This window comes from Odontesthes bonariensis, chromosome 5 (assembly GCF_027942865.1).
Source record: "Odontesthes bonariensis isolate fOdoBon6 chromosome 5, fOdoBon6.hap1, whole genome shotgun sequence".
Taxonomy (NCBI): Eukaryota; Metazoa; Chordata; class Actinopteri; order Atheriniformes; family Atherinopsidae; genus Odontesthes; species Odontesthes bonariensis.
Window position 1 is genome coordinate 34,507,947 of NC_134510.1, and position 22,650 is coordinate 34,530,596.

At 39.3% G+C, this 22,650-nt stretch overlaps 1 protein-coding gene across 1 annotated transcript in view; it reads left to right on the top strand.

Moving 5' to 3' along the window:
• Positions 1-22,650, top strand: part of thsd7ab (thrombospondin, type I, domain containing 7Ab) — a 186,776-nt gene that overhangs the window by 63,278 nt on the left and 100,848 nt on the right. The window contains exons 2-5 of the mRNA XM_075466226.1: positions 821-1,655; positions 7,655-7,903; positions 9,230-9,414; positions 20,523-20,591. Of these exons, the coding sequence (XP_075322341.1) occupies positions 821-1,655; positions 7,655-7,903; positions 9,230-9,414; positions 20,523-20,591 (1,338 nt within the window). The remainder of the gene's footprint in view (positions 1-820; positions 1,656-7,654; positions 7,904-9,229; positions 9,415-20,522; positions 20,592-22,650) is intronic.

A 22,650-nucleotide genomic window follows, 5' to 3' on the forward strand; every position in this document is an offset into this window, starting at 1 on the left:
TACTTTTTTTTGGTAGTTTTTGGGCTTTATATCGGCACATCGTTCACTCACATCTGTAAAAGCATAAAACCAATAGAGGTTCATAAATGCCACAGATAACTCACAACACCCGTATTTTGGCTTTCAGACACTTTCCTTCAATCACCTATAATCTCCACTGTCGCACTTTGTATTTGCATTTCCTCATCACCCCCCTTTTTAAAGCAATCACACACACACACAGTGTGAGACTAGATGTCATCACGTCGAATGATTTACTGTACAGAATGTACTGTTAAACCAAGGTGACAAAATGTTTTTATTTAACATGACACGTTTTGTTCTTTGTCTGCTGTGGGATGCCAAGAATCTTATTCGAGGAGTTGGTGTCATCTTTGAAGACACATTTAATGTTTTTCCTCAACTGACAAAAATCTAAAATAAGTTGATTTATCTAATTAATTAGTTTTTACATGTGGATTCTCTTTTTAAAAGTACACATCAAATTTTTAGCTTCATTGTAAAGGACTAAATCGACTAAAAGTTTCATGTTATACAATTACCCTTTACTTTTAAATGATATGTTGAAACAACATAAGACTATCTAATCTCCCTCCATTGTAGGTGCATCATCATTTCTCGCCACCAAGAGTGTAGTAGCGTCAAGCTAAATAATTTCTCCTTTACCTTACTTTATCTAAACAGCACCTTAATTGTGCTTTGAAGTTAATTCCCTCTTAAGGTTTCATGCCAAGTGTCTTTGCTTTAATCCCATCTGAAACCCAAATGCTCATTGTTTCATCTTCTCATTGTGACCTAAAGCTGTTCATTTGTCTTGCAGGTCCATGGGGGAGATGCATGGGCAGTGAGTGTGGCCCGGGCGGCAGCCAAAGCCGGGCAGTCTGGTGTGCCCATGTGGACGGCTGGACGACGCTTCACACCAACTGTGACCAGGGCCTGCGTCCCTCCAACCAGAGAAACTGTTTCCGTGTGTGTGACTGGCACAAGGACCTTTACGATTGGAAACTGGGTGCCTGGAATGCGTGCGTGCCAGTATCAGCAAGGACCTTTGGGGCCCAACGGCCATTCACATGCAGTGGAGGCGAAGAGGGCATTCAGACCCGGGAGGTGGGCTGCATTCTCAAGGCAGACGAGTCTCCAGCAGAGGATGCCATCTGTGAGTATTTTGAGCCCATGCCTCGCCTGGAGCAGGCCTGTTTGATCCCTTGCCCTCAGGATTGTGTGGTTTCCGAGTATTCGCCGTGGACATCCTGCTCTAAAACGTGCGGAATGGGCCTCAGGAACAGAGTACGCAGTGTCCTGGTTCCTTCGCTTTTTGGAGGCGCCATTTGTCCCAACCTCACTGAATTCAATACTTGTAAACCGGGACCTTGCACGGGACCCGAGGGGCTATACAGTCTCAGGGTTGGACCGTGGAGCCCTTGTGCCCTCCAACAGACCCGGACAGCACGGCAGGCCAAACGCCGGAAGGGTAAAGGCCAAGGGCTCAGAGACAGAGGCGGAGTCAAAGATCCTGAGACCAGAGAGCTTATCCAGAAGAAGAGGACCAGGAACCGCCTTAACCGGCAAGAGAGTCCCTTCTGGGACATCCAGGTGGGCTACCAGACTCGGGAGGTGACCTGCATTCACAGGAATGGGAGCAAAGTGGGACGCAAGTGAGTGCAAATATTTTTATGTTATGTCAATGTCAAGTCAATCTCTTATTTTTATTTTTTTTTTGCTGTATATTAAACCAAGTTCTTTAGTAGCATTTCCATGTCATCTTTCTCATATGTTCTCCATCTTTCTGTCTTTTCATTGATTTATTTCCTGTCAGTTCATCATCTGCTCCCCTGTTTGATACGTATCTGTACTTGTCCTGTGTCATTGGATGTCTAACAGCTCAGTATGTCACATTTGTCCTCCTGAAAGTTTTTCTTCTCGCTGTCAAGAGGTGACATATTGGAGAGGATGTTTATCGGCTGTGTCTTTGTCGCTGCTGTGCTGTCAGAGCAATGAGGCACAACTACCATTACAGTGTATTTGATGTCAACTTTCACGCGAAGAACAAGCTTTCAAGCTTTCTTTATGACATGAGATCAATCTTAGTCATGACTTTGTGTATTTTGTGCAATTTTTGTTGTTTTGCACTCTGATTTTGAATTGGTATTTAATCATATAGTTCATGATAAAGGGAAGAATTACAAACATCAGTAACAGAAATTGGCTTTTTCTTGCTTTGCCATAAAAGTCACAAGCTTATAAAAACCAATGGTAATATGGGGGTTTTATGTATTTTAAGGTTAAGGGAATTTTATACGAACGTTAACATAAGGCTTGAAAGATTTAGGAGAAGAAGTGAGACAGAAAGAAGCATCCTTGTGTGAATGAGGAATGAAACAAGTCAGTCATTCTCGATCAGTATTATTATGTAAAGAATAGGAAGTCCTGCAAACAAATAACCACTTGTCACAATTTGTTTTCAGTGGGCACTATTATCCAAAATAAAAGCTGTAACTTTGAGTGCCTCCATGTGGGATCTAACCTGTTTGACCTGTCATTAATTTTGCTGTGAGCTACAAAGGCACAGTGTCTGGCCGAAAAATAAGAGAGATTAAATAACTGTCATTTTCCACTCACTCACTCACTCAAGTGTCTGCCTGAAATGCCCATCAAACATTTACTCCCCAGAATGAGTATGAGATCACCACGTCTGTCAGGAAGGTATTATCAGCGTGAACTTTACGGCAGATTTACTTTTCAACAATGGAGAAAAAAATAGAGGGACAATAGTTCCCGATTACTTGCATTGCTAAACTGACATCCGACTCACAAGAGACAGTAATTGTCAGGCAGTGCTTCACACTTCTTCCCACACAATCTGTCGAGCTAAAATGCTTTTTTTTGACAGGTTAATTGATGTTTTCACTCATTAAACTTACTGACCCGATTTACACTCAGCCACTTTATGTAAAGCGGGAATATTAGCTTCGTATGATGTATCGGAAATCCAAATGGGAAAGCAATTTAAAGCAACAGTGAAGCAAATAATCTGATTTTGGTTCGAAAGACACTTGCAGCCAGGTTTAAATGCATCTGTCTAGGTCATACATGGACATGAGTAAGCACAGAAGTAGTGTTTTTGTTTTGCTGTTTAAGAGATTTTGAAATAGTGTGCTGAAAGGTACAGAAATAAGTAGTGCTGGGCAACGATTACATTTTTTTATCTAATTAATCACATGATTTCCCGGATTAATCACGATTAATCGCATTTGGACGCAAAATCCAAATATGAATTCAAAAGTGGTGTATAGCTTTTAGCATTTAGTTTTATTTTAAATGTGCTGCCATATAAATGAAAGTGCCATAACATTTGTTGTGCAAACACACTTTTAACATCAGCATCTTTCTGTAGTTTTTATGTAGAAGCCTCGCTCCACTGTCTGTTTCCTTGAATAACTTGCTGCTATCGGTTGTGAGTTTTGCCTTTAAGTTATATTTTAGACTGGAACTACCGGTACTACGGTGATAAGCCAATTCAACTTGGCTGTAAATGCAGGAGTTTTTTAAAAATTTATTTTGAAATACGTGCTTTTATGTTGAAACAAGTAAAACCGGAAGTAGTGCCGGTTAGCTCCGTGAGCTTCACACAGAGACCGAGGAGCCCCTGTAGCGGTGATGTTACCTGCTAGTTTATTTTTATTTTAATACTCCATGCTTCGTGGTGTTTACTGTAACTGTGTGAATGTGATGCATTCAACAGACTTTTACAATGATAAAACCTGCGTTAATGCGCGATAAAATATTTATCGGCGTTAAATAGTTAACACGTTTATGCGATAATAACGAGTTAACTCGCTAAGCCCTAGAAAGAAGTTTCTTTTTCCAGTGGCTTTTCAAAATGTACAGTGATGTGTAACATGGTAGCATTCGTCCAGTTGTTTGAGCAGTGATCAATGCGGCTCAGTAAGCCTCAGTGTTAGCAAAACCTTTTTAATCCATCAATTCATTCGCTCGTGTAAGTGGAAAAAAAAAAAGAAGCAATTTTTTTTCTTACATAGTCTGTATCAGAGTGGTAGCTCTGGTCTGTATGTACAGGATGAACAAGCCCCTCCCACCTTAAAAATCAAGCCAACGTGGGAATGACTTAAACCTGCATTCTTTCTCGTGGCCAGCAGGGGGCGACTCATGTGGTTGCAGGAGTCTTTCTTAATGGAAGCTTAAGGGAAAAGACTTTTCTTCTTGCTTATTTGCGACAGATGCAAATATATGCAACTTTTTTCTCCAAGACCTGACCATCTGATTACAATTCTCGAAGAACTACGAGTTTTCATAACTTTTGTTTTAAATGAACACTTAGTGTGAAAGAAACACATCACAAATTACTTAAAATCCTATAAAAAAGTTAATTAAAAATAAAATAATTTAGGATTTAACATTGATAATATTAAATACTTTTTTTTATTTATTAGCTTAAACGGTAGGTTTTTGAGTAATATTTTCCATGTGCTCTGCACTGAGATCATCAAAGCTACATGGAATCTAACACTAGATGCAGCTGTCTGCACAGTCATTTCACATTTAATAGACCAAATAGTACCAACACATGGCCCGTCATGCTCCCATAAATCTTTTCATTCATGGTGTCAAAGCCACTATATTTATTATAATGGCCATTAACTTTCTTACAGCACATTAAGAACGGTCAGGCTGTCTCTGGATGCTGTAGAATTATTTTATGTGAATACTATTGTGCTGATTAGCTGCTGCTACAGATTATGTGCATTCATTGACCAAATCCTCTTAAGGTTAGAATTTAAGAGGAGCTGTCTACATGCTGGGAATAATCAAGGTGAAGTTAGCTACTTATCAACTGCAGGATTAGAGGTAAAACATGCTCCTTAATTTGGCCCGGGAGTATTCCTGAACACAATCTGAGGTTAGAGCTAAAGTATAAGCTCCAAAAATTATCGGATGTTTTTCTTTTCATTCACCACATCTCCAGACGATAAAAATCTTCTGTTTCTCACCTACTGCTATTTCAGTTTGCTAAATTTGCATGATGTCATCTTTTGAATTGTGGTCCAATTACGATAAAGCAGAAAACGGATTAGGACGTGGCTACGTTTGTATGCAGTTTCTTACCTGCCGCTTATTCATTACTTCTAGTTTAAAAGTCCAAGATGGTGATGGCGAAATCACTAAAATCAAAGCTTGAAAATGTTCCATGTGAGTCCATAGACTAATTGGTGATGTCACGGTAGCTACCTCCATCTATTTTACATAGTCCTTGCTGGTGTCGTTGTAGTTTTCACACAGATCCAGCTGCTCCGGCTCGACCATGCGGACTGCAGGAGGATACTCCTCGATTTTTGTGTAACCCAAGAAAACCAGGATTATAGCTGCTAACCATCAAAAAATTTATTTATGCTCTTTGGTGGTGTCCCATTTCATACGAATCTCACAAAACCATAGATGTCGTACACTTCTCAAACACCGAAATAAACTGACACTGTGGTTCAGAAACTGAAACTGATGAAAATTTGCGTAGCCATCATTTATTCTTTCTATGTTTTGTGATGAACCTCTGATTTTTCATGGCTCAAAGGCAATTATCTTTTCTCATAATGAGCTGTTTCTTTTGATCCATCTTCTCTTTTTCTGTTCCACAGCTGACGGTAAAATTTCATGGCTGTTCTCTATAAACTTGGTTTTGGGGGTCTCTAATCTCCTGGAAAGAATCAGTCGAGCAATCCTCCATTCAAATCAAATCTCTGTCTCACCCTGCTTGTATTCTAGGATGTAATCAATTATGTTCTGAATCTATTCATTAATGCTTTGTTAGCGCTGGGCTCTCACCAGTAACTGAGGTCATATATATTTAAGAATTACCACGAAAAGAAATCATATGCTCTTAGGAGCATAAATATTAATGCTTGACTTATTTATTTCTTGTCCTTAAATATTCATGGTTGTTTTTGACACTTTCAGAAAAGTGGAACAAACTTCCCCAAAGAGCCAGTCTTGTTCCAGCCAGACACCCCCGAACATCTTGCTCACTTCATTTCGAATTTTGTTTGATGAACATCTGTCATTAGGCTGCTTCTGCTTCTGGCCTGGTTGATCAGATTTTGTGGCCACTCTGGAGTATTTGACATGACATAATTGCTTATAATGCTGAGTGTGTTGAACTTATTTAAAGTCTCATCTTTTCTGGAGCTATTTCTTTGCTTTTTCTCTCTAAAGTTGTAAAAAGCTTTCTTTTAATTACTTACACTTGTCTTGTTAGACCATTTCAAGGTGCTTTGATTTGATTCATGCTAAAGAAGATATAAAGGCTGAAATACAACTTGCAGATTTTCTAGAATATCTGTATCATTAGACAAATGTTGGAAGTCATGATGTGAAACCTAAAGGCTTTAAAATAAGCATTTTTCTGACTTTAACTTACTTATTTAGATAGAAAATAATTTTGTCCTCATTCTGTCTGAATGACTGAGATGAAGAAATAATGACCTCTTTCCACAACTCTGAGATCTCCAGCAAAATGCGTACACACGACAAGCAGCGAAGACTCAAAGGCAATTGCTGAGAAAATGGGTCACTGGCGGCATTAAGGGCTTTTAAAACACAAGTTCCATGTGAGACAAGAAATCGAGCCATCACCCTCAGCGCGTTACATTTACTGTTTAAATTCCTCATTGTTTTATTGCAAAGCAGGATGAACCAGCACACTGTGAGAGTTTGGCAGAAAAACAAAAGCAAGATTGTTCACAGTGTCGCTTCAGTGCGACTTCAAAGACAGCAGAGGTGTTTTAATGTGCACCGACAGAGGAGTGCTGAGAAAGAGGAAAACAGCTCATACGTTTCATGATTTATACAGAAACTCTGAGATACTGGAGGTTAAGTGTGGCAGCGGCATCTAAATGAGAGGTTTCTAAATGAAGCAGAGCCGTAATTAGCACTAATAGCTCGTCAGCTGCATTGCCTCAAGGGTAAAGACATCCAGAATGAGTCTGCTTTGGTTAGAACAAATTTCTAATGATTGGAAAGAGACCCAAAAAGGAAAAAGGTTGCTCATTACTTGGAAATGTTGTTTAGATGATCAGAAGACATCTGCGAACAATAGATCAGAGGTTGTTTTGGTTGTCTTCACACTTGAGACTTATTGATGCTCAAACTCTCGGTTTACATTTGCACATGCTCATTAGAAAAGCTGCGGCATCAGTCAAGGGCAGAGAGTTAAAACCGAAGCTTTGCACATTTTGTTGTGTCACCTTTTTGTGGCTCTGCTGATGCAAATATCATAACCCATATAGTATGTTGGCATACTGGCATCAGTAAACATGAAGAACTGGGATCGTGAAATGATAAATGGATCAATCTGTTAGTTATTCTGCGGGCCGTTTAAAACAATTTTGATATATAATTGTTTGTAACAATGGTTCTGATAGTCATAGAATATTTTGTAATAACAGTTTCAGAGAGAAAGAAAGAAAGAAAAGAAGTTAAATTAAGAAAAACAGACTTTCAAACACATAAGAGATGTAAATATTCTTACAAAACATGAATTACAGATTTTTATTGCCATGATGAAGAACGGATCAAACACTGATTGTACCTATATGAAGGTGTTTCCCACCCTAACTTCCCTCTGCACCTTGTTCCGCTGCAGCTTGTGCACAATGAGGGATCTGCCGTTGACCATCCAGTCCTGCGTCCTCCCCAAAGACTGCCAGGTTACCGACTGGACCGAGTGGAGCTCCTGCACCAAGACCTGTGTGGACCCCGAGTTTCCCAGAGGCAATCGCACTCGGAGAAGACAGGTGCTCCAGTTCCTCGTGGGTGAGGGAGCAGAGTGCCCGCCGCTGGAAGAGGCAGAATCCTGCGAACCTCCGGGCGATGGCGTGCCACCCTGCTCCACGTGAGTTCCTGGTGAAGGAGGCTATGAGCGCAGCGGAGATGGATGAGGGAGGTTTGAATATTGTGAATGTGTAGATGTGGGATTCATAACTTGTACCAGGATATTGCATAATAAGAAGCAATCAATAATATCCTCCTCTTTGTTACTGAATGGTTAAAAAGCTGCTATGAAACACCAGAGGAATTCAATCCGTATTTCTGTCATGCTCAGGCACAGTGAAATCAAAGTGTTGGCTGAGGCTGCACATACTTCCTGTTGACCCCCTCTTGACACATATCACCAAGCTAGTTTGCTCTCCTGGGTGGCCCATGAGTGGGTGTGTTTGTGAAACAGCATATGGATATAGATCAGTATAAGTGCTTGGGCAGGTGCCAGACACAAAGTAAAGACAATAGGAGGAAAAGGGTATTTATTTCCCAGAAAACTGCACTCTCATTCAAATTGAATCAGGTTTCTAGATGGCTCAGTTTCAACCCATATCATCATTTGACATCCATTTCAGCATAAAGAGCTATACATTTCTAATCCAGTTCAGGAAAGTGTTTGATTTTCTGTCAAACTGGTCAAAATTGGTCTGTGATGCATTTCTATATAATTTATTCATGTAGAAATTCTCTTCTTTCAGCTAGCAGCTTTGCTGTGACCGAGTTTGAAACTCACAGACTATCCTTACTGTCCTGCTGCTCAATACTATGCTATTAATTATGATACTTAACATATGGGTAAGTCGTGTCCTCTAGATTCTGATTAAGATATATTGACCTCTTAGAAAAAAAGAGTTTGAAGTAATTAGTGACAACAGGTTTTATTCTTGTTTTTTTTTAAATAAAGCTGTGAAACTCTTGTCCCTTACAGAGGACAAAATTCATTGCTGGGTCCCAAGAGGATATTCCCTGAATCTTTGACTGAAATTCTGCACTGTAGATACAGAAATAGGCAAATCCCTTCTGATTTCTATGTGAATAACAAACTGGAGAGAGACTCAGCCTTTGTTGGATTCTGCTTTTCCACCAAATTGTGGTCAAAGTCTTCTGTTGACGTCACCCATTTGAAAGGATAACTGTTTTTTTTTTTTTTAAACCCTAAATTGCTCCCCTCCCAAACTTTTGGAATGTTTTCCATGCCTTGAATGGATGTACATTAACAGATTGAGTTAAGTTGATGCCACAAATGATGAAAAATCTAGGGTCCATACTGTCTGCAATAAAATAAAAATCTAAGTTAATGTGGGAATGACTGTGTTTTTACCTTCTTGTTTGTTTTTGGGATTGTACTCCACACAGGACAGTGTCACTCATGCCTTTTCGTGCTGTGTCCACTTTGTAGTTACACGTGGAGAACCACCGAGTGGACCGACTGTCGGGTCGACTTGTTGCTGAGCCAACAGGACCGTCGGCGTACCAACATGACGGGTCTTTGTGGTGGAGGTCTGCAGACGAGGGAGGTTTATTGTGTCCAGGCCAATGCTGAGCTTCTGAAATACCTCAGCGATCTTAAAGAAAGAGACAAAGGTAAAGTTAAGTTTCTTTTAAGTCCTATGTAAGCCCTGAACATACCTCTGTTGTCAGACTGTAGTTATTTATATCTTAAGTTGAGACACGATGCTGTCAGAACTTTGGACCAAATCATTGGGTGGTCAAAAACTGGGCTGGATGTGATGTTTTTTCCCCTTGAGTATAAACCCTGTGTAGCACTGTATTAAAATTATATTAGTGATGCATGAATCTAAATGTCAGATGGGTGTCGGTGTCAACACTCAATTCATTAATATTCAAATCGGGTACTGGCCATAAAAATCAGCTTTTACCATTATTTAGATTCATTCACACACAATGGGGCTGTGGACTTTAGTTCCCCCACAATCCTGAGTTTATTGCTTCTTTAGAACAAAATTATCCAATTTCCAGGGGGTAGACAGTTAATATGTTGTGCAGGTGGTTGAATAATGTTATGCAGGTGGTTGAATAGTCTCAGCAAAGCATCAGCAGAGAAAAAGTCAGAGTGGTGCATCTCTTCGCAGAGCATCCTTCCTCTATCAAAGTTTTTCAGGTCTCCTATTTGCAGCTTAAAGTACTTTTTATTACTTATTCAAACCAAATCCTCTTCTCATTTATTTGCATAAATTGATTCTGGAGTGTTTAGGCAGTCTGATGTCTCAACCTTACAGACAATCTGTAGCTAAAAGCCTGTGTTTGTGTCTGTGTCTGTGTTTTTGTGATGGCTCAGCCTCTGAAACACCAGCAGCTCTCCCTCTTTCAGCTTTTTCTCCCACAGGCATCTTGTTAGAGTTACAATACTCTGTATGTTTATTAGCAGCAGCAGATCAAATTCTTTCCCCCAAGGTGAAAATATGTCAGAATGCATTTTCACCTAATTTTACAACCTTTGGAGCAAATCTGCAACCGTTTGAGTCCACTCACTTTTTTAAAATGAAGGTAGCATCAGTCTGCGCCAGCTCTGAAAACAAATCTAAATCTGTCATAGTAAGAGGTAGTAAATGCATTATAGCCACTGTATAGTCTTGTATAGAATATGTGGTAATATATATGTTTTACTTATATTCCAACAGCTTGTCTGATGAATGGTTCAAAATTATAAAATCTTTTCAAAGAACAAAGTTGGAAATGTTTTTTAAAAAAAACAAAGCTTATTCAAAGTGTTTTACAAAAAGTCTATAAGATAATTGGTTAAAATATATAGTATATGTATAGTAAAATAAAGTACGTACGTAAGTGTAAAACAGTAGGAGAAATTGGTTAAAAGCAGAGGAAATGGCAGCAGTCTTCTCATAGTGGTTGTCAGCCAAACAAAAGGTTGCTCGCTTCCCTAGTCTGCATGTCAAAGTGTTCTTGGACAAGACACTGAACCTTACATTGTCCTCACTGTGTTCCTCACCTGTCAGTTGCTTTGGATAAGAAAGTTTTGTTCAAAAAGATGAAATATAAATGTGAAAAAATAGGAGCAAGCCTACGTTTCACAGGGGAACTCATACCATCAGTTGGCCTCAATTTCACCTTGTTTGGTTTGAACTCTGGGCACCACCAGCTGAACAGTGACACCCCCCAGGCTTGTAGCAGCATTTTAAATCAGCTGCAGATGTCCAGAGGTCTTATGGGGAAGGGCAGTAAGGACTGCATCACAATATGTAGATTTACAACAAATTAAACCATTGATTAGCATATATAAATCCTAATTGGAACACTTTGACCACCTGCAGTTAAATCCTCGTTAATAATACACCGAGATATTTGATGAGGGTGTTATAGAAACACCTTCTACAACCTCTAAACCCCCCATTTTACTGCTAAACTGCACAGATACTGGAGGTCTCCGGGAGCCCCATGTTGGTTTGACTGTTAGACAGATCCACTTATCATCTGAAGTCATATCCAGGCTAAAAATAATTGAGTATTGATGGTCTCCAAATCGCATTGGATTTCTCTCAGATTCATAACCATCATTACTGGCATATGTTCTCTATTTTCTTAGTAAGATCCAAACCATTGTAACCAGGCCTAGTTTTTCAGTCAGTCCAGAACTAATTCATGATCCAGTTTCAAATGCCACATGATATTGCTCCCTGATTCATTACTGAGGCGGATATTATTTAAAAGCTTTGAACACAGTTTCGGTGCTGTTTTGGGCAGAAACCTGATTGAAAGCAGTCAAGAATCTCATTCGTCTGCAAAAAGTCATTGATTTGATTCAAAACAATTTTCTAAAAACAATCCCATACTTGACAGATGTTATATTTCAGGGTTTGGTTATTGAAAGTTCTTTCTCTGCGACCTTTCTATAGATTAGTTTTTAAATAAATCCCATCATGTTCAGGGAACTTATTCAGTGTTATAGATCTCAGGAGGCTTTCAGAGACTTTCGCTCTGTTCCGTAACTAAATCACGCACAGCGGCTGTGTGCGTCAGATGTTACGACATCAAACTACACAGCCTGTCACATATCAGCTTAATTATCTAGTGTAACTGTAATAAATTAGAACAAGCTCTCTTACATGTCGCTTGTACATCCTCCAAATCCCCCACACAGTTTAAGAACTGCAGGCCCCTTGTGGATGTGTGGTGCATAATTATATTTCAAATATTTGCAACAGACTTCAGCTCACATCCAAATATATATTATGATATACACTATTCTTTTTAAAAAGTGTGCCTGTAACGTCTTCCTTTAATGTCGCACCCATTATTTAGACTTTTGGCTGCTGCTTCCCTCTAAAGGCATTCAGAGCAGGGAGATGTCTGCTCGTGTGACTCGTCAGTGGCAGGAAGCGCAAAGATCAGTGTGTCTCGCAGCAGTGTGTCGCAGTGAGCTTGTCGCAGACATGACGCAGTTATTTTTGATTTATTGTTATTTTGAAGCGCGGTCTGCGCTATGTTAATCCCACGCCACAACGCAAGAGGGACAATCCCGAACAAGCTAGGATTGTGGGTGTGGTCATAGACATAATATAGGTAGACGCCCCATTGACCGCTTCAGCCCGTTGCCGTGATGTAAAACGTCGCCGCCATATTGCTAGGGGGGTCATTTGGACCAGAGGTCTGTCAAACAAGCGCAAGTTGCCGGGAGCATCGTTTTTTCTGGATAAAAATCACGATTGTCTTACATTTTGCAACCGATTTTACTGAGTCGTTTTTACATTCAAGGGTGTATGATCTACGTGGAGTACCCCCCAAAAGATTTGTCTCAATGTTTGAATGTTTGAATCTCGCTAATTAGGCTCTAACCTCCATAGTATTCACATGTGCATACAGTGCACAGTGAAAATGAGTACACCCCTGTTGAAAAGTAACATTTTGAACAATATTTTAATACACACACAAGTTATTCCCAAAACGTGCATAGAGTAAGTTTAATACAACATCTGTTCAGCTTACAACAGAAAAGAAAGGTCAATAATATAACTTAAATGACATATTTGTCCATTTTTGTGAAATTATGCTGGTGCAAAAGTGAGTACACCCCTATGTTAAACTCCCTGAGAATGGGCCGTGTTGGCCCGAAATGTCATGAAATGAAAAGGCATTAAAAGGGAGGTCATCGTTGTGCGTTTCATCCTTGCCTTACATTGAAATTTTACATTTTGAGTCTGCACCAGGCTAATAGAGACGTGTGTGAGATTTGACTGAAATCCTATGGAGAGTATCATGATCTCCTTCAGTAGTCACAGTACATGTTGACAAGCATGTTTCTTTTGGTGAAATTCAGCTTCCTACTGTTGATGGCATCCATACAGCCCCAAACCATGTCACTCCCACTACTATGCTTGACTTTAAGCATGGGGCACTTTTCTTTGTACAAATCACGTTTTACCACCACACAGGCTTGACACCATCTAAAGAAAATTTGTTCATCTTGATGTCATCAGATCACAGGACATGGTTCCAGCAATCCATATCCTTAGTTTGTTTGTCTCTGATGAGACAATGATAAACAAATTTGCTTTCGATGGTGTCAAGCATGTGTGGTGGTAAAAAGTGATTTGTACAAAGAAAAGTGCCCCATGCTTAAAGTCAAGCATAGTAGTGGGAGTGACATGGTTTGGGGCTGTATGGATGCCATCAACAGTAGGAAGCTGAATTTCACCAAAAGAAACATGCTTGTCAACATGTACTGTGACTACTGAAGGAGATCATGATACTCTCCATAGGATTTCAGTCAAATCTCACACACGTCTCTTTTAGCCTGGTGCAGACTCAAAATGTAAAATTTCAATGTAAGGCAAGGATGAAACGCACAACGATGACCTCCCTTTTAATGCCTTTTCATTTCATGACATTTCGGGCCAACACGGCCCATTCTCAGGGAGTTTAACATAGGGGTGTACTCACTTTTGCACCAGCATAATTTCACAAAAATGGACAAATATGTCATTTAAGTTATATTATTGACCTTTCTTTTCTGTTGTAAGCTGAACAGATGTTGTATTAAACTTACTCTATGCACGTTTTGGGAATAACTTGTGTGTGTATTAAAATATTGTTCAAATTGTTACTTTTCAACAGGGGTGTACTCATTTTCACTGTGCACTGTATGTCTATAATAATCGCTGATAGACGCTCACTTTTCTTGTACTCCCACAGCTTGTGCACAAATCTAAACTATCAAAATGGTGCTTCTTTAGCTACTACGTATTGACCATCATTAAGAGAAATAGCCTACAAATCAAATAGTGAGACACTGGCAGTCAATCTGTTTTTTATAGTTGCGTTTCAAATATGTGCATTGAGAAACCACCTTGAACAGTGCAATTGACAATAAACAGTAATTTGACAAACCAACATTACGAAAAAAGACAATGGTGAACAAACATCAAAACAGCTGCAGCTTTCTATATTTCTATAGCAGTAAAGTATGCATATCTCAAAATATTTAAATAGTTTAATATAAATACCATAATATATAATATAATATAATGACTCAGTATTATGTGCGATGGAATAACATATGTAAATATATATATATATATACATACAATCATGCTCATAAGATTTTCACATCTAAGCAACAGTGCAATTGACAATAAAAATTAATTTCCCAAACAAAAACTTCTGATACAGAAGACAAATGTAAACAAACATCAAAACACTTGCTGCTATTATAAATAAATACCATAATATTTCAATAGTTTAATTCTAATACACATATAGTAATATAAAATATAATATAATAATTTAAATATGTATGTATATATTTGTATATATAAGCTTGTGTCTAGGCTTGTATCTTGGAGCTAGAACCCTTTAAAAAGTATAGTTTTGCTAAGCCTTTTTCGGCTGTTGCCACTCTGTAATTCCAGTGTACTGAGTTTGGCTATATGGTGCAGCCTGAGTTTGTGAAATGTGGACACAACCAATGACAACAGTGCAAAGTGGTGGTTGTCTATACCAAACTGTGTGTCCTGAATGTGCTCCTTGAGCAGAAACACATCATCTGAGCCAATTTCAGCCCGGACAAACTGCTCTTTTACCGACACACTGACAGCTTGCCCCGATACAGACTGGCGATCGTGACGCAACTTACTCCCTAGCAAGATGGCGGCGACATTTAACGCGACCCAGAGGCGAAAGGGGCGTCTACCTATAATATGCCTATGGGTGTGGTGGGTGGCGTGTTTCTCTTCCGGTTACGGAGGTCATTCAACAACAATGGCAACTGGACGAATGCGCACTTTGATTGAGATGCAGCTGATCGATCTAGAAATAGAAGAAATATTGCTACTACTGGAGCTGGCAGAGAGGCGAAAGAATCGTCACGGTTAGCATGGTTAGCGTCACCATTAGCCGGTTAGCAAACCGGAAATACGCATAGTGTAGAGCGGATGTAGAGTTGACCAATCACAGGCCTCCTTTCTCTCCTCCCTGCGACGATATCTGCGGCCACTTACAACATGAGTCAAATGTCGAAAGACGGCCACTCGTCTTGTTGCAGTTGATGCAATTATGTTGGAGATGTTTGACTGAACACAGAACAGATTTTTGTAGATATTTAAACTGATTTATCTTCAATTTTGTTGTTTAATTATCACAGTTGTATGTAATGAAGGATGCAAATGCAGACTGACAGGCTGAAAGGAAGTTAATGTTTAGCTAGAAGAACAAACCAAGGGCGCTCCAGGACGGCTTGTCCAAAGTAAAAAACTTCAGTCCGAGAAATAATTAACCCCTTTATATAAACGAGAGAGTCTGCGCTCCAATTTGTATATCTATTTTTAAATGTGTTGATCTACAAGAGCTGAAGCAACAACAAATATGAATATCAATAAGTTGGCGATGAAAAAGAATAGTTTACTGTTAATGGTCGATACATCTCAGCTAACTTCCTGACCGGAGTTAGTTCATCCTCACCTAATGACTCCGTTTATGCGTGAAGTTATTGACCCTATCGGTAGAAATGCAAAAAAATATCCCAAATTATGTTTTCATTGTTATACAATCACATAGACAGTAATTTCTATCCAAAGATACCGTGGGTTGTCATCCAGTTGTCATGTTAGCCAAGAAAGGACAAAGCAAACCATGGTTCCAGAATAGGACTTTGGTGTTTTTGTAGACATTATAGTTTAAGGGTGGGTGAGGGTATTCAGCTGGTAGCAATGTGCAATTTGTTTGTTGCTAGATCCCACGACATATTACTGACCTTAAAGTTGATTTTAGTGAAGCTAGTTCTTTTAGATTGGAGGCAAAAGTTTAGAATTGGATTCATGAATCACTGATGCAACTCCAGGGGCCACATTAAAACTGTGTGTACGCACATGAGCATAAATGTGCCTACGCATTTCTTTCATAAGACTTATAAAGCCGTGCATGTGTATGACTTCCTTTTAGAAACCCTCGTCCTTGTGAAATTGTATGAGCGTAACCCGGATTTCAACTCAGATCTTTTAAGAACGAATGGGAGTGGATACTCCCCTAATTATTCATTTGCATTAAAAAGCAAACACAGAAAAGGAAATCTTTTTTTTTAGTGCTGGTCTCAGCAATGAATCCCAAACAAAAACTTTTAAATGAATAAAAAGTACCTGAAGCGATCAACTCTGTGACTTCAGAGCAAAACAGAAGAGATGGTCTCGTTGCAACCAAACGCCACAAAAAGCTGTTTTTTACACGTACATCTTTTTCTGCAGCTGATCTTTGGCTTTGTTATGCTACATTCATGAGCTACAACAAAATATGGATTTATTAAAGAGATGGAGTCACAGATTGCTGTCTATTATGCATTGTGATTCTCTGTAATGGTTCTAATATTAGTCTGAAGTTATTTTGTGGGACATTGATTTAATTTATAATAAATGAGGGAAGAGCTAGCAGTGAATTTGCATCGTCTCAGCATTGTTTCTCTGAAGTTGAATTGATCTGCAGTCCTTTAGTTCTGTGTCTATCAGCCCTAATTAAAGAGTAATGAGTCTGGTTGCTGAGATTAAATCCATCGACAGACGCTGTTCAGACAAAAGCATCTTACACAGTATGAAGAAATGAAATAATGTTTGTTATGAGATTGTACGTTCTTCCGCTGTCTTTCTTTCTTACTTCAAGATGAAGGCCCATAGCAACCACAGGCCTATTGAGAGGATATATATGTCAGGAAAAAAAATGCAGTGATCATACATGTGAGGATCCTGTCAAAACACTCTTAAAGTTGCATACAAACAAGCATGATTGGGGGCGTTGCCATGGCTGGCTGCACGGAAATATATGTGACCTGTGTGTGAGTTTGCACAAGCACACACATGCACAAATTTCTTATCATCTTGGCACAGGATTTCGTCTCTCTCCATTGGGGGGTAATCTCCCAGCACACCACTGAGACAGAGAGGCAGACGGTGGCTCAGTGAGGTTTGCTGCTGTTGCTACCAGCGCTCTCCTTTTCCCCCGTCTCATACATAAATAGCACGATGCAAAAGGCTGGAAGATACCCCAAGGCCAGGATTCAAAATCAGCTTACCACCTTCTAAATCTTAACCTTAATCTTTATGGTGGAGTAGCTTCAATCTGACCTCAGATCAGTATCATACCCTAAGTAATTTCTTCCAGCAGTTCTGTAGCTTTGGCTGGGTAACTTCAGGCTTGGATCTGTTGGAGCACACGGATCCCTAAAGCAGTATTTCCTGCCTTGTGAGGGTTGATATTTTGGTCATATCTCCCGCTATTTTAACAGTCAACTGACTTCAAACATTGCCTCCAGAAGAATTCAAGAATTTAACCTTGTTAACATGTCCATGTGGAGTTCTTTTTCAACATGGTATAGGAAATATTAAGAGTGAAATAAGCGGTCGATACTGTTTCTTAGCATCTCCACATGGTAACTGCAGTGCACCGAGAGTAAAGAATTATTAAAAAGAAAAATCTGGATTCATGTTGTGTCAAGATTTGGCAACACATTCACATAGCTGTTTGCTCACATAGTAAAGGTGATACAGCTCAATGTGTCAACACACCACCCACCTTTGTATGTATAACTGTGACCACAGTCATCACGGCTTTGGAGCCACGGTGTCTCAATTCCCAACACATTCTCATTCCCAACTTTTCACATTCTCAAGAGCCCTTCAAATCAGTTTTCCATTCACGTGTTGCCCTTTTTTCGTCAATTTCCGGCACACAGAACTGCTGCTGCATATTGCCATTTATCCTTACGCCTGTGTCAGTATTAAATGTGGAAATGAAAACGCCTCCTCTCTGTAGTGCGTGGTTATGAAGAAGTGGAGGTGATAGATTTTAAACTCCCGATCATGTATCTTGTTTGAGTCAGCTTTTCAGACTACTTTTTTCCCCCCTCTTTTTTCTTCCTTATTTTGACTTCTGCTCCTTGTTATGAATTCCTTTGCATTATTGTTGTACTTCTGCATCTGGTCTTTAAAAAACTTGGATGAGGTTAGAAAAACGCGATGATCAGATGTTACAAATACACTATGGAATATGATTTATTGCAAAAACCTTTAAAGTCAAAGTCAAATTTATTTATATAGCACATTTCATGTACAAAACAATTCAAAGTGCTTTACATAAAATAAAAGCATTGCAGCAGGGAGAGGAAGAAGCATTAAAAATACATAAAAGAATATAAAGAGAAACAAATAAAATAATTCAAATGAATTTAAAAACAAGCAACAGTCGAGATAAATTAAAAGATATCGTGCAGATTTCATGCATAGACACATGAGAAAAGAAATGTTTTTAACCTGGATTTAAAAATGTCTCCAGTCTTTACAGACATTTTCCACATTGTCCACGCCTGGGCAACTTGTCCCTTGACTATAAAATTTAACCATGCACGTTCCAATTTGACGCTTTGGTGGTACTCTCTATATTTAAAACTGCAGCGTGCTCCAGATCAGGCATATGTTGGAGTAAGAATGAGATTCCTGTGTCATGGGAAAAAAACGCAGTTGCAAAACAACAGTAGAGACGCTACAGTAGAAACATTGAAAACACTGAGCTGTGAGTACTCACTTCAGCTGATAACAACTGGTCACATATCTGTGTAATTACACTTCACAATAAGTGTTAATAGGAAAAGACAGCAAACAAATGAAGGTCTGCATCTTCCTTTCCCCTTAGCAAGCCAGGCTTATTTATGCATGAGAGGGAATATGTAGAGATGTAGGGAAGTAGAGTATGGAGACACAAGGTGTTTATTTTAATGAGAAAAAAAAGGATGAATATGTTATATATTTGTTTTTAAGGGTTAAATCAATGCCCAAACAAAAACATTAGAGTCTGTTCAAGGTTCATGGACACTGCATGCATCCTGTAATGTATTCTTTCTTTAGTTCATACTTTATATGCAGAGTAGAATCATGTCTTTTGAACTTGTGTGGGACCAAAGTCACAGCGGGAAACTTTAGTGTCACACGATATAAAAGAAAGTCTTCTGCCTTTTGAAAAAAAAAATTGTTTTTCTTTTTATATGGTTGAGATGAGAAATTCTGACTGTGTGTTCAATAAAGAGCAGGAAACATGGAATAGATAGGGCTGCAAAGCAGAAAGACGAGTGTCGAGGAGAAACGGCTAGTTTCAACTTCTCCAAAGCTCAAAAATATGCCTGTCAATGTCATTTATCCTGTATTATTCACACAGTGGGTGTTGTTCCGTTCATCCCATACATACAAATAACTGTAGAGAAAAACATTTGTTTATCTTTAGATGGACTTGCAAACCTGTTTGATGGATTTTTACTTTTTGTGAACAAGTCAAGGACAAAAATGAAAGAAAGTCGCTATTAAAAACAATTTCTTGACCAACAGTAGTTTATCCATTCACCGAGCGTTTCTCTGCAGTGTCTCCTGGTATAACATGGGCTGGCAGATGCAGTCAGAAATCTGCAGTGGCTGCATGAAAAGGCAGATTTTGGTTCGACCACAGCACAACAGTATGAGAAGCTGGCAGTCCTGTTGTGACAACAGGACTCCACAAACCTGTGCACAGTCTCTGCATCTGGCTCTGTTACCTTAACACATACAAGCAACTTAAAATACCTACATTTAATCATTTTTCTTTGTTTTGGACAGGTTGGATAAATAATCACTGTATACATCAGCTGTAAAGATGTTGCTGGGCATGTTTTGGACATGCATGGAAAATAATGTATGCTGTCTTAAAACTACATGTAAGATTGACTGATATGTCAAACAAATTCATGAAAAGAGAGTATATTAGCACATTTAACAACACACTGTGCTATTTCAAATCCTCATAAATCCTTAAAAGCAACGGACAATCAGTTCTGATACTCGTATTCAGCTTCCATGACAACTTAGAAGTTAAATCCTGGCAAACAACACGGATAAGTCTGCTGCTTTTGAGTAAAAAAAACTAGAATATATTTACTTTTGATCCGTAACCGTCGAGTATGTCCAATTTGACCGTTTCAAAACAAAAGAATTATAAAAAAACGATCATCTTCCACCCCTGCTGAAAGCAGAGAGGAGATTTATTCTGCATTACGTCTGATGAGGTTGAGCTCTCTGTGGCCTCTCCTGTTGTTGCTGTTCGTCTCTGCCTGTCCCCGGTGTGCTGTTCCCCCTCACTCTGTGTGCTTGTTTGATAGTGCCTCCGTCTCCCCAGTGTGTGCGTGGCTAATAGTGCTATTTCCCCTGTAATTGCAGCAGGTCAGAGCCAAAGACAGCAGAAGCCTAGTGTCCCCCCTCTCCTCTCCATCTCCTTCCAGATTACAGGTAGGTGTTTTTAGTCACGCTGATAACGAAGCTTTATCCTCCTCCCTGATTTATTCCTCTCAGGTTTATTTTTTTCCCCTTTTCCTTCTTTTCTGCTCCCTTTTATACTCGACTCTAACTGGGCTTCCTGCACGTCCCTCCCTTCCCCTATCTTGTCCTCTCTCCTCTCATTTCCTCTTACTGCCATCTCTTAACCTCTACCCTTGTTCCCTCTTTAAACATCTCTATGTCTTTCATCTTTCATTTCCCCCTCCTCTGTCTTGTATTCTCTGTGTCCATACTTTTGTCTCTCTTACTTTTATTGTATTTCCTACTCTTAAGGATGTATGTTTTGATATATTACCTTAATCTCTCTTTTTTCTCGATACCACTCCCATGCTGTCCTTATTTCGTCTCCTTATCTCATGCCTCCTCTCCTTTCTATCTTGTTTCCTTCTCAGTCCTCTTTCATTATTCTTTTCCTCTCCTGTCTGACCCCCCATCTTTTGCTACCCCACCTCTCCCCCTTTTCTAAATCTTCTTCATTCCGTGTTCCCTCCCCTATTGTTTCCATCGTTTCCTTTCTTGCTTTCTTTCCTTTCCCATTTGCTTCCTCTCCTCACTTTAAATGATCCTGCAGATCTCAGTGAAGTTACAACCCCAGACTGGAGTTTTTTTTTATTCAGTGTTCTGTATTGTTGCCAAATCCAACAAAGGGATGAAGACTATTACAACAAAGTTCTGTATTGTATTTTAGAATCAGGGCAGAAGAGTTATATAGCTTTGAAGAAAAACTTTGTTCCCACACAAGCAGAATATGGATTGAAATATGTGAGATGGTTTCCACCTCTGCAGACACACATGAGGGATTTCTTTGCTCCGTTGTCAGTTTTGTACACACTGGAGGGTGCACGAGACAGAGATGCTTTTTTTTTTTCTTCTCTTTATCACACAGACTGGTTCTCTGTTTCAGGTTGGTGTTCAGAAATTGGTTAACGTAAAGATTGAAGTCGTTCGTTCCCCAATAACACACGGATTAACAGTGGATCAACTGACTCAGAATGACTTTCAGTGTATTTAGAAGAGGAATTAATCTCTTTGCATTTAAAAGCCCCACTTGACTCCTCCTGAACAGTTCCCAGGGAATTATGTTTCGTCTCTCCTCACTATGAGACTTTAAGCTCTTAGACATCATGTAGGAACAGTTGGAATACAGGAAATAATGTGCCCAAGGTTGAACACGCAAAGAGATTTTTTTGGGATGAATCCCCAACGATGTGCTGCAAAAAGATCAATCATATTCTTTCTGCCACAATTGATGTTTACTACCTGGCATCGGTTTTTACAAGAGTTTGGTTTCCATTCAGGAGTAGAATATACCGTCCAAGGAAGCAGAACAGATGGTGCCTATTCAGGGTTTAGCTTTTCACAGCAGTTTCCAATTAAAATGAAACAAAGTCTGCTCACAGTAACAGGTGCTTGTGGAGCACTGCGGTGTCATAAGTTGATTACAGACACCGATTCCAGAGCAGCCACATTATAATGAATAGAGATCTGATATTAGATTGTCTATTGAAATATTTTGCACATTAGGTTTTCCAGTTACTAAAGTAAAACGTTGTTGTTTTAATTTTCTGTAAATCACACTTTAGCTGCATCAAGCAGGGCCAACTCCACAGGTTGTGTGGCACATTGCCACTAAGTGCATGAGTTCTCAGGGCTGGCTCGCTTTCAAGTAGTCACCTGCATAGAGGCTCTGATTTGGATTTTTTAACACTAGTAGGTGTCCTTTCTGTGAGCTTGCTCATTTGCAGACTTCCCTGCAGGACTTAGTTCATTACAAACATGGTAACTTATAAATGTGTTTGCCTGCCCCTCTCACAAAGTAGACAAAAATCAGCATGGGTGTTGTAGGCAGGCAATTTGCCAGGAAAGCCCGTTTTTATTTTTTAATGTGAAGTTAGTAATGTTGTTCTATGGATTAAGTGAATGTAAAAATAAGAATAAAATAACAAAATCAAACTATCTAATATAAACTGGAACTGTGGCTTTCTTTCTTTCTTTTAATGGTCCACCCAAT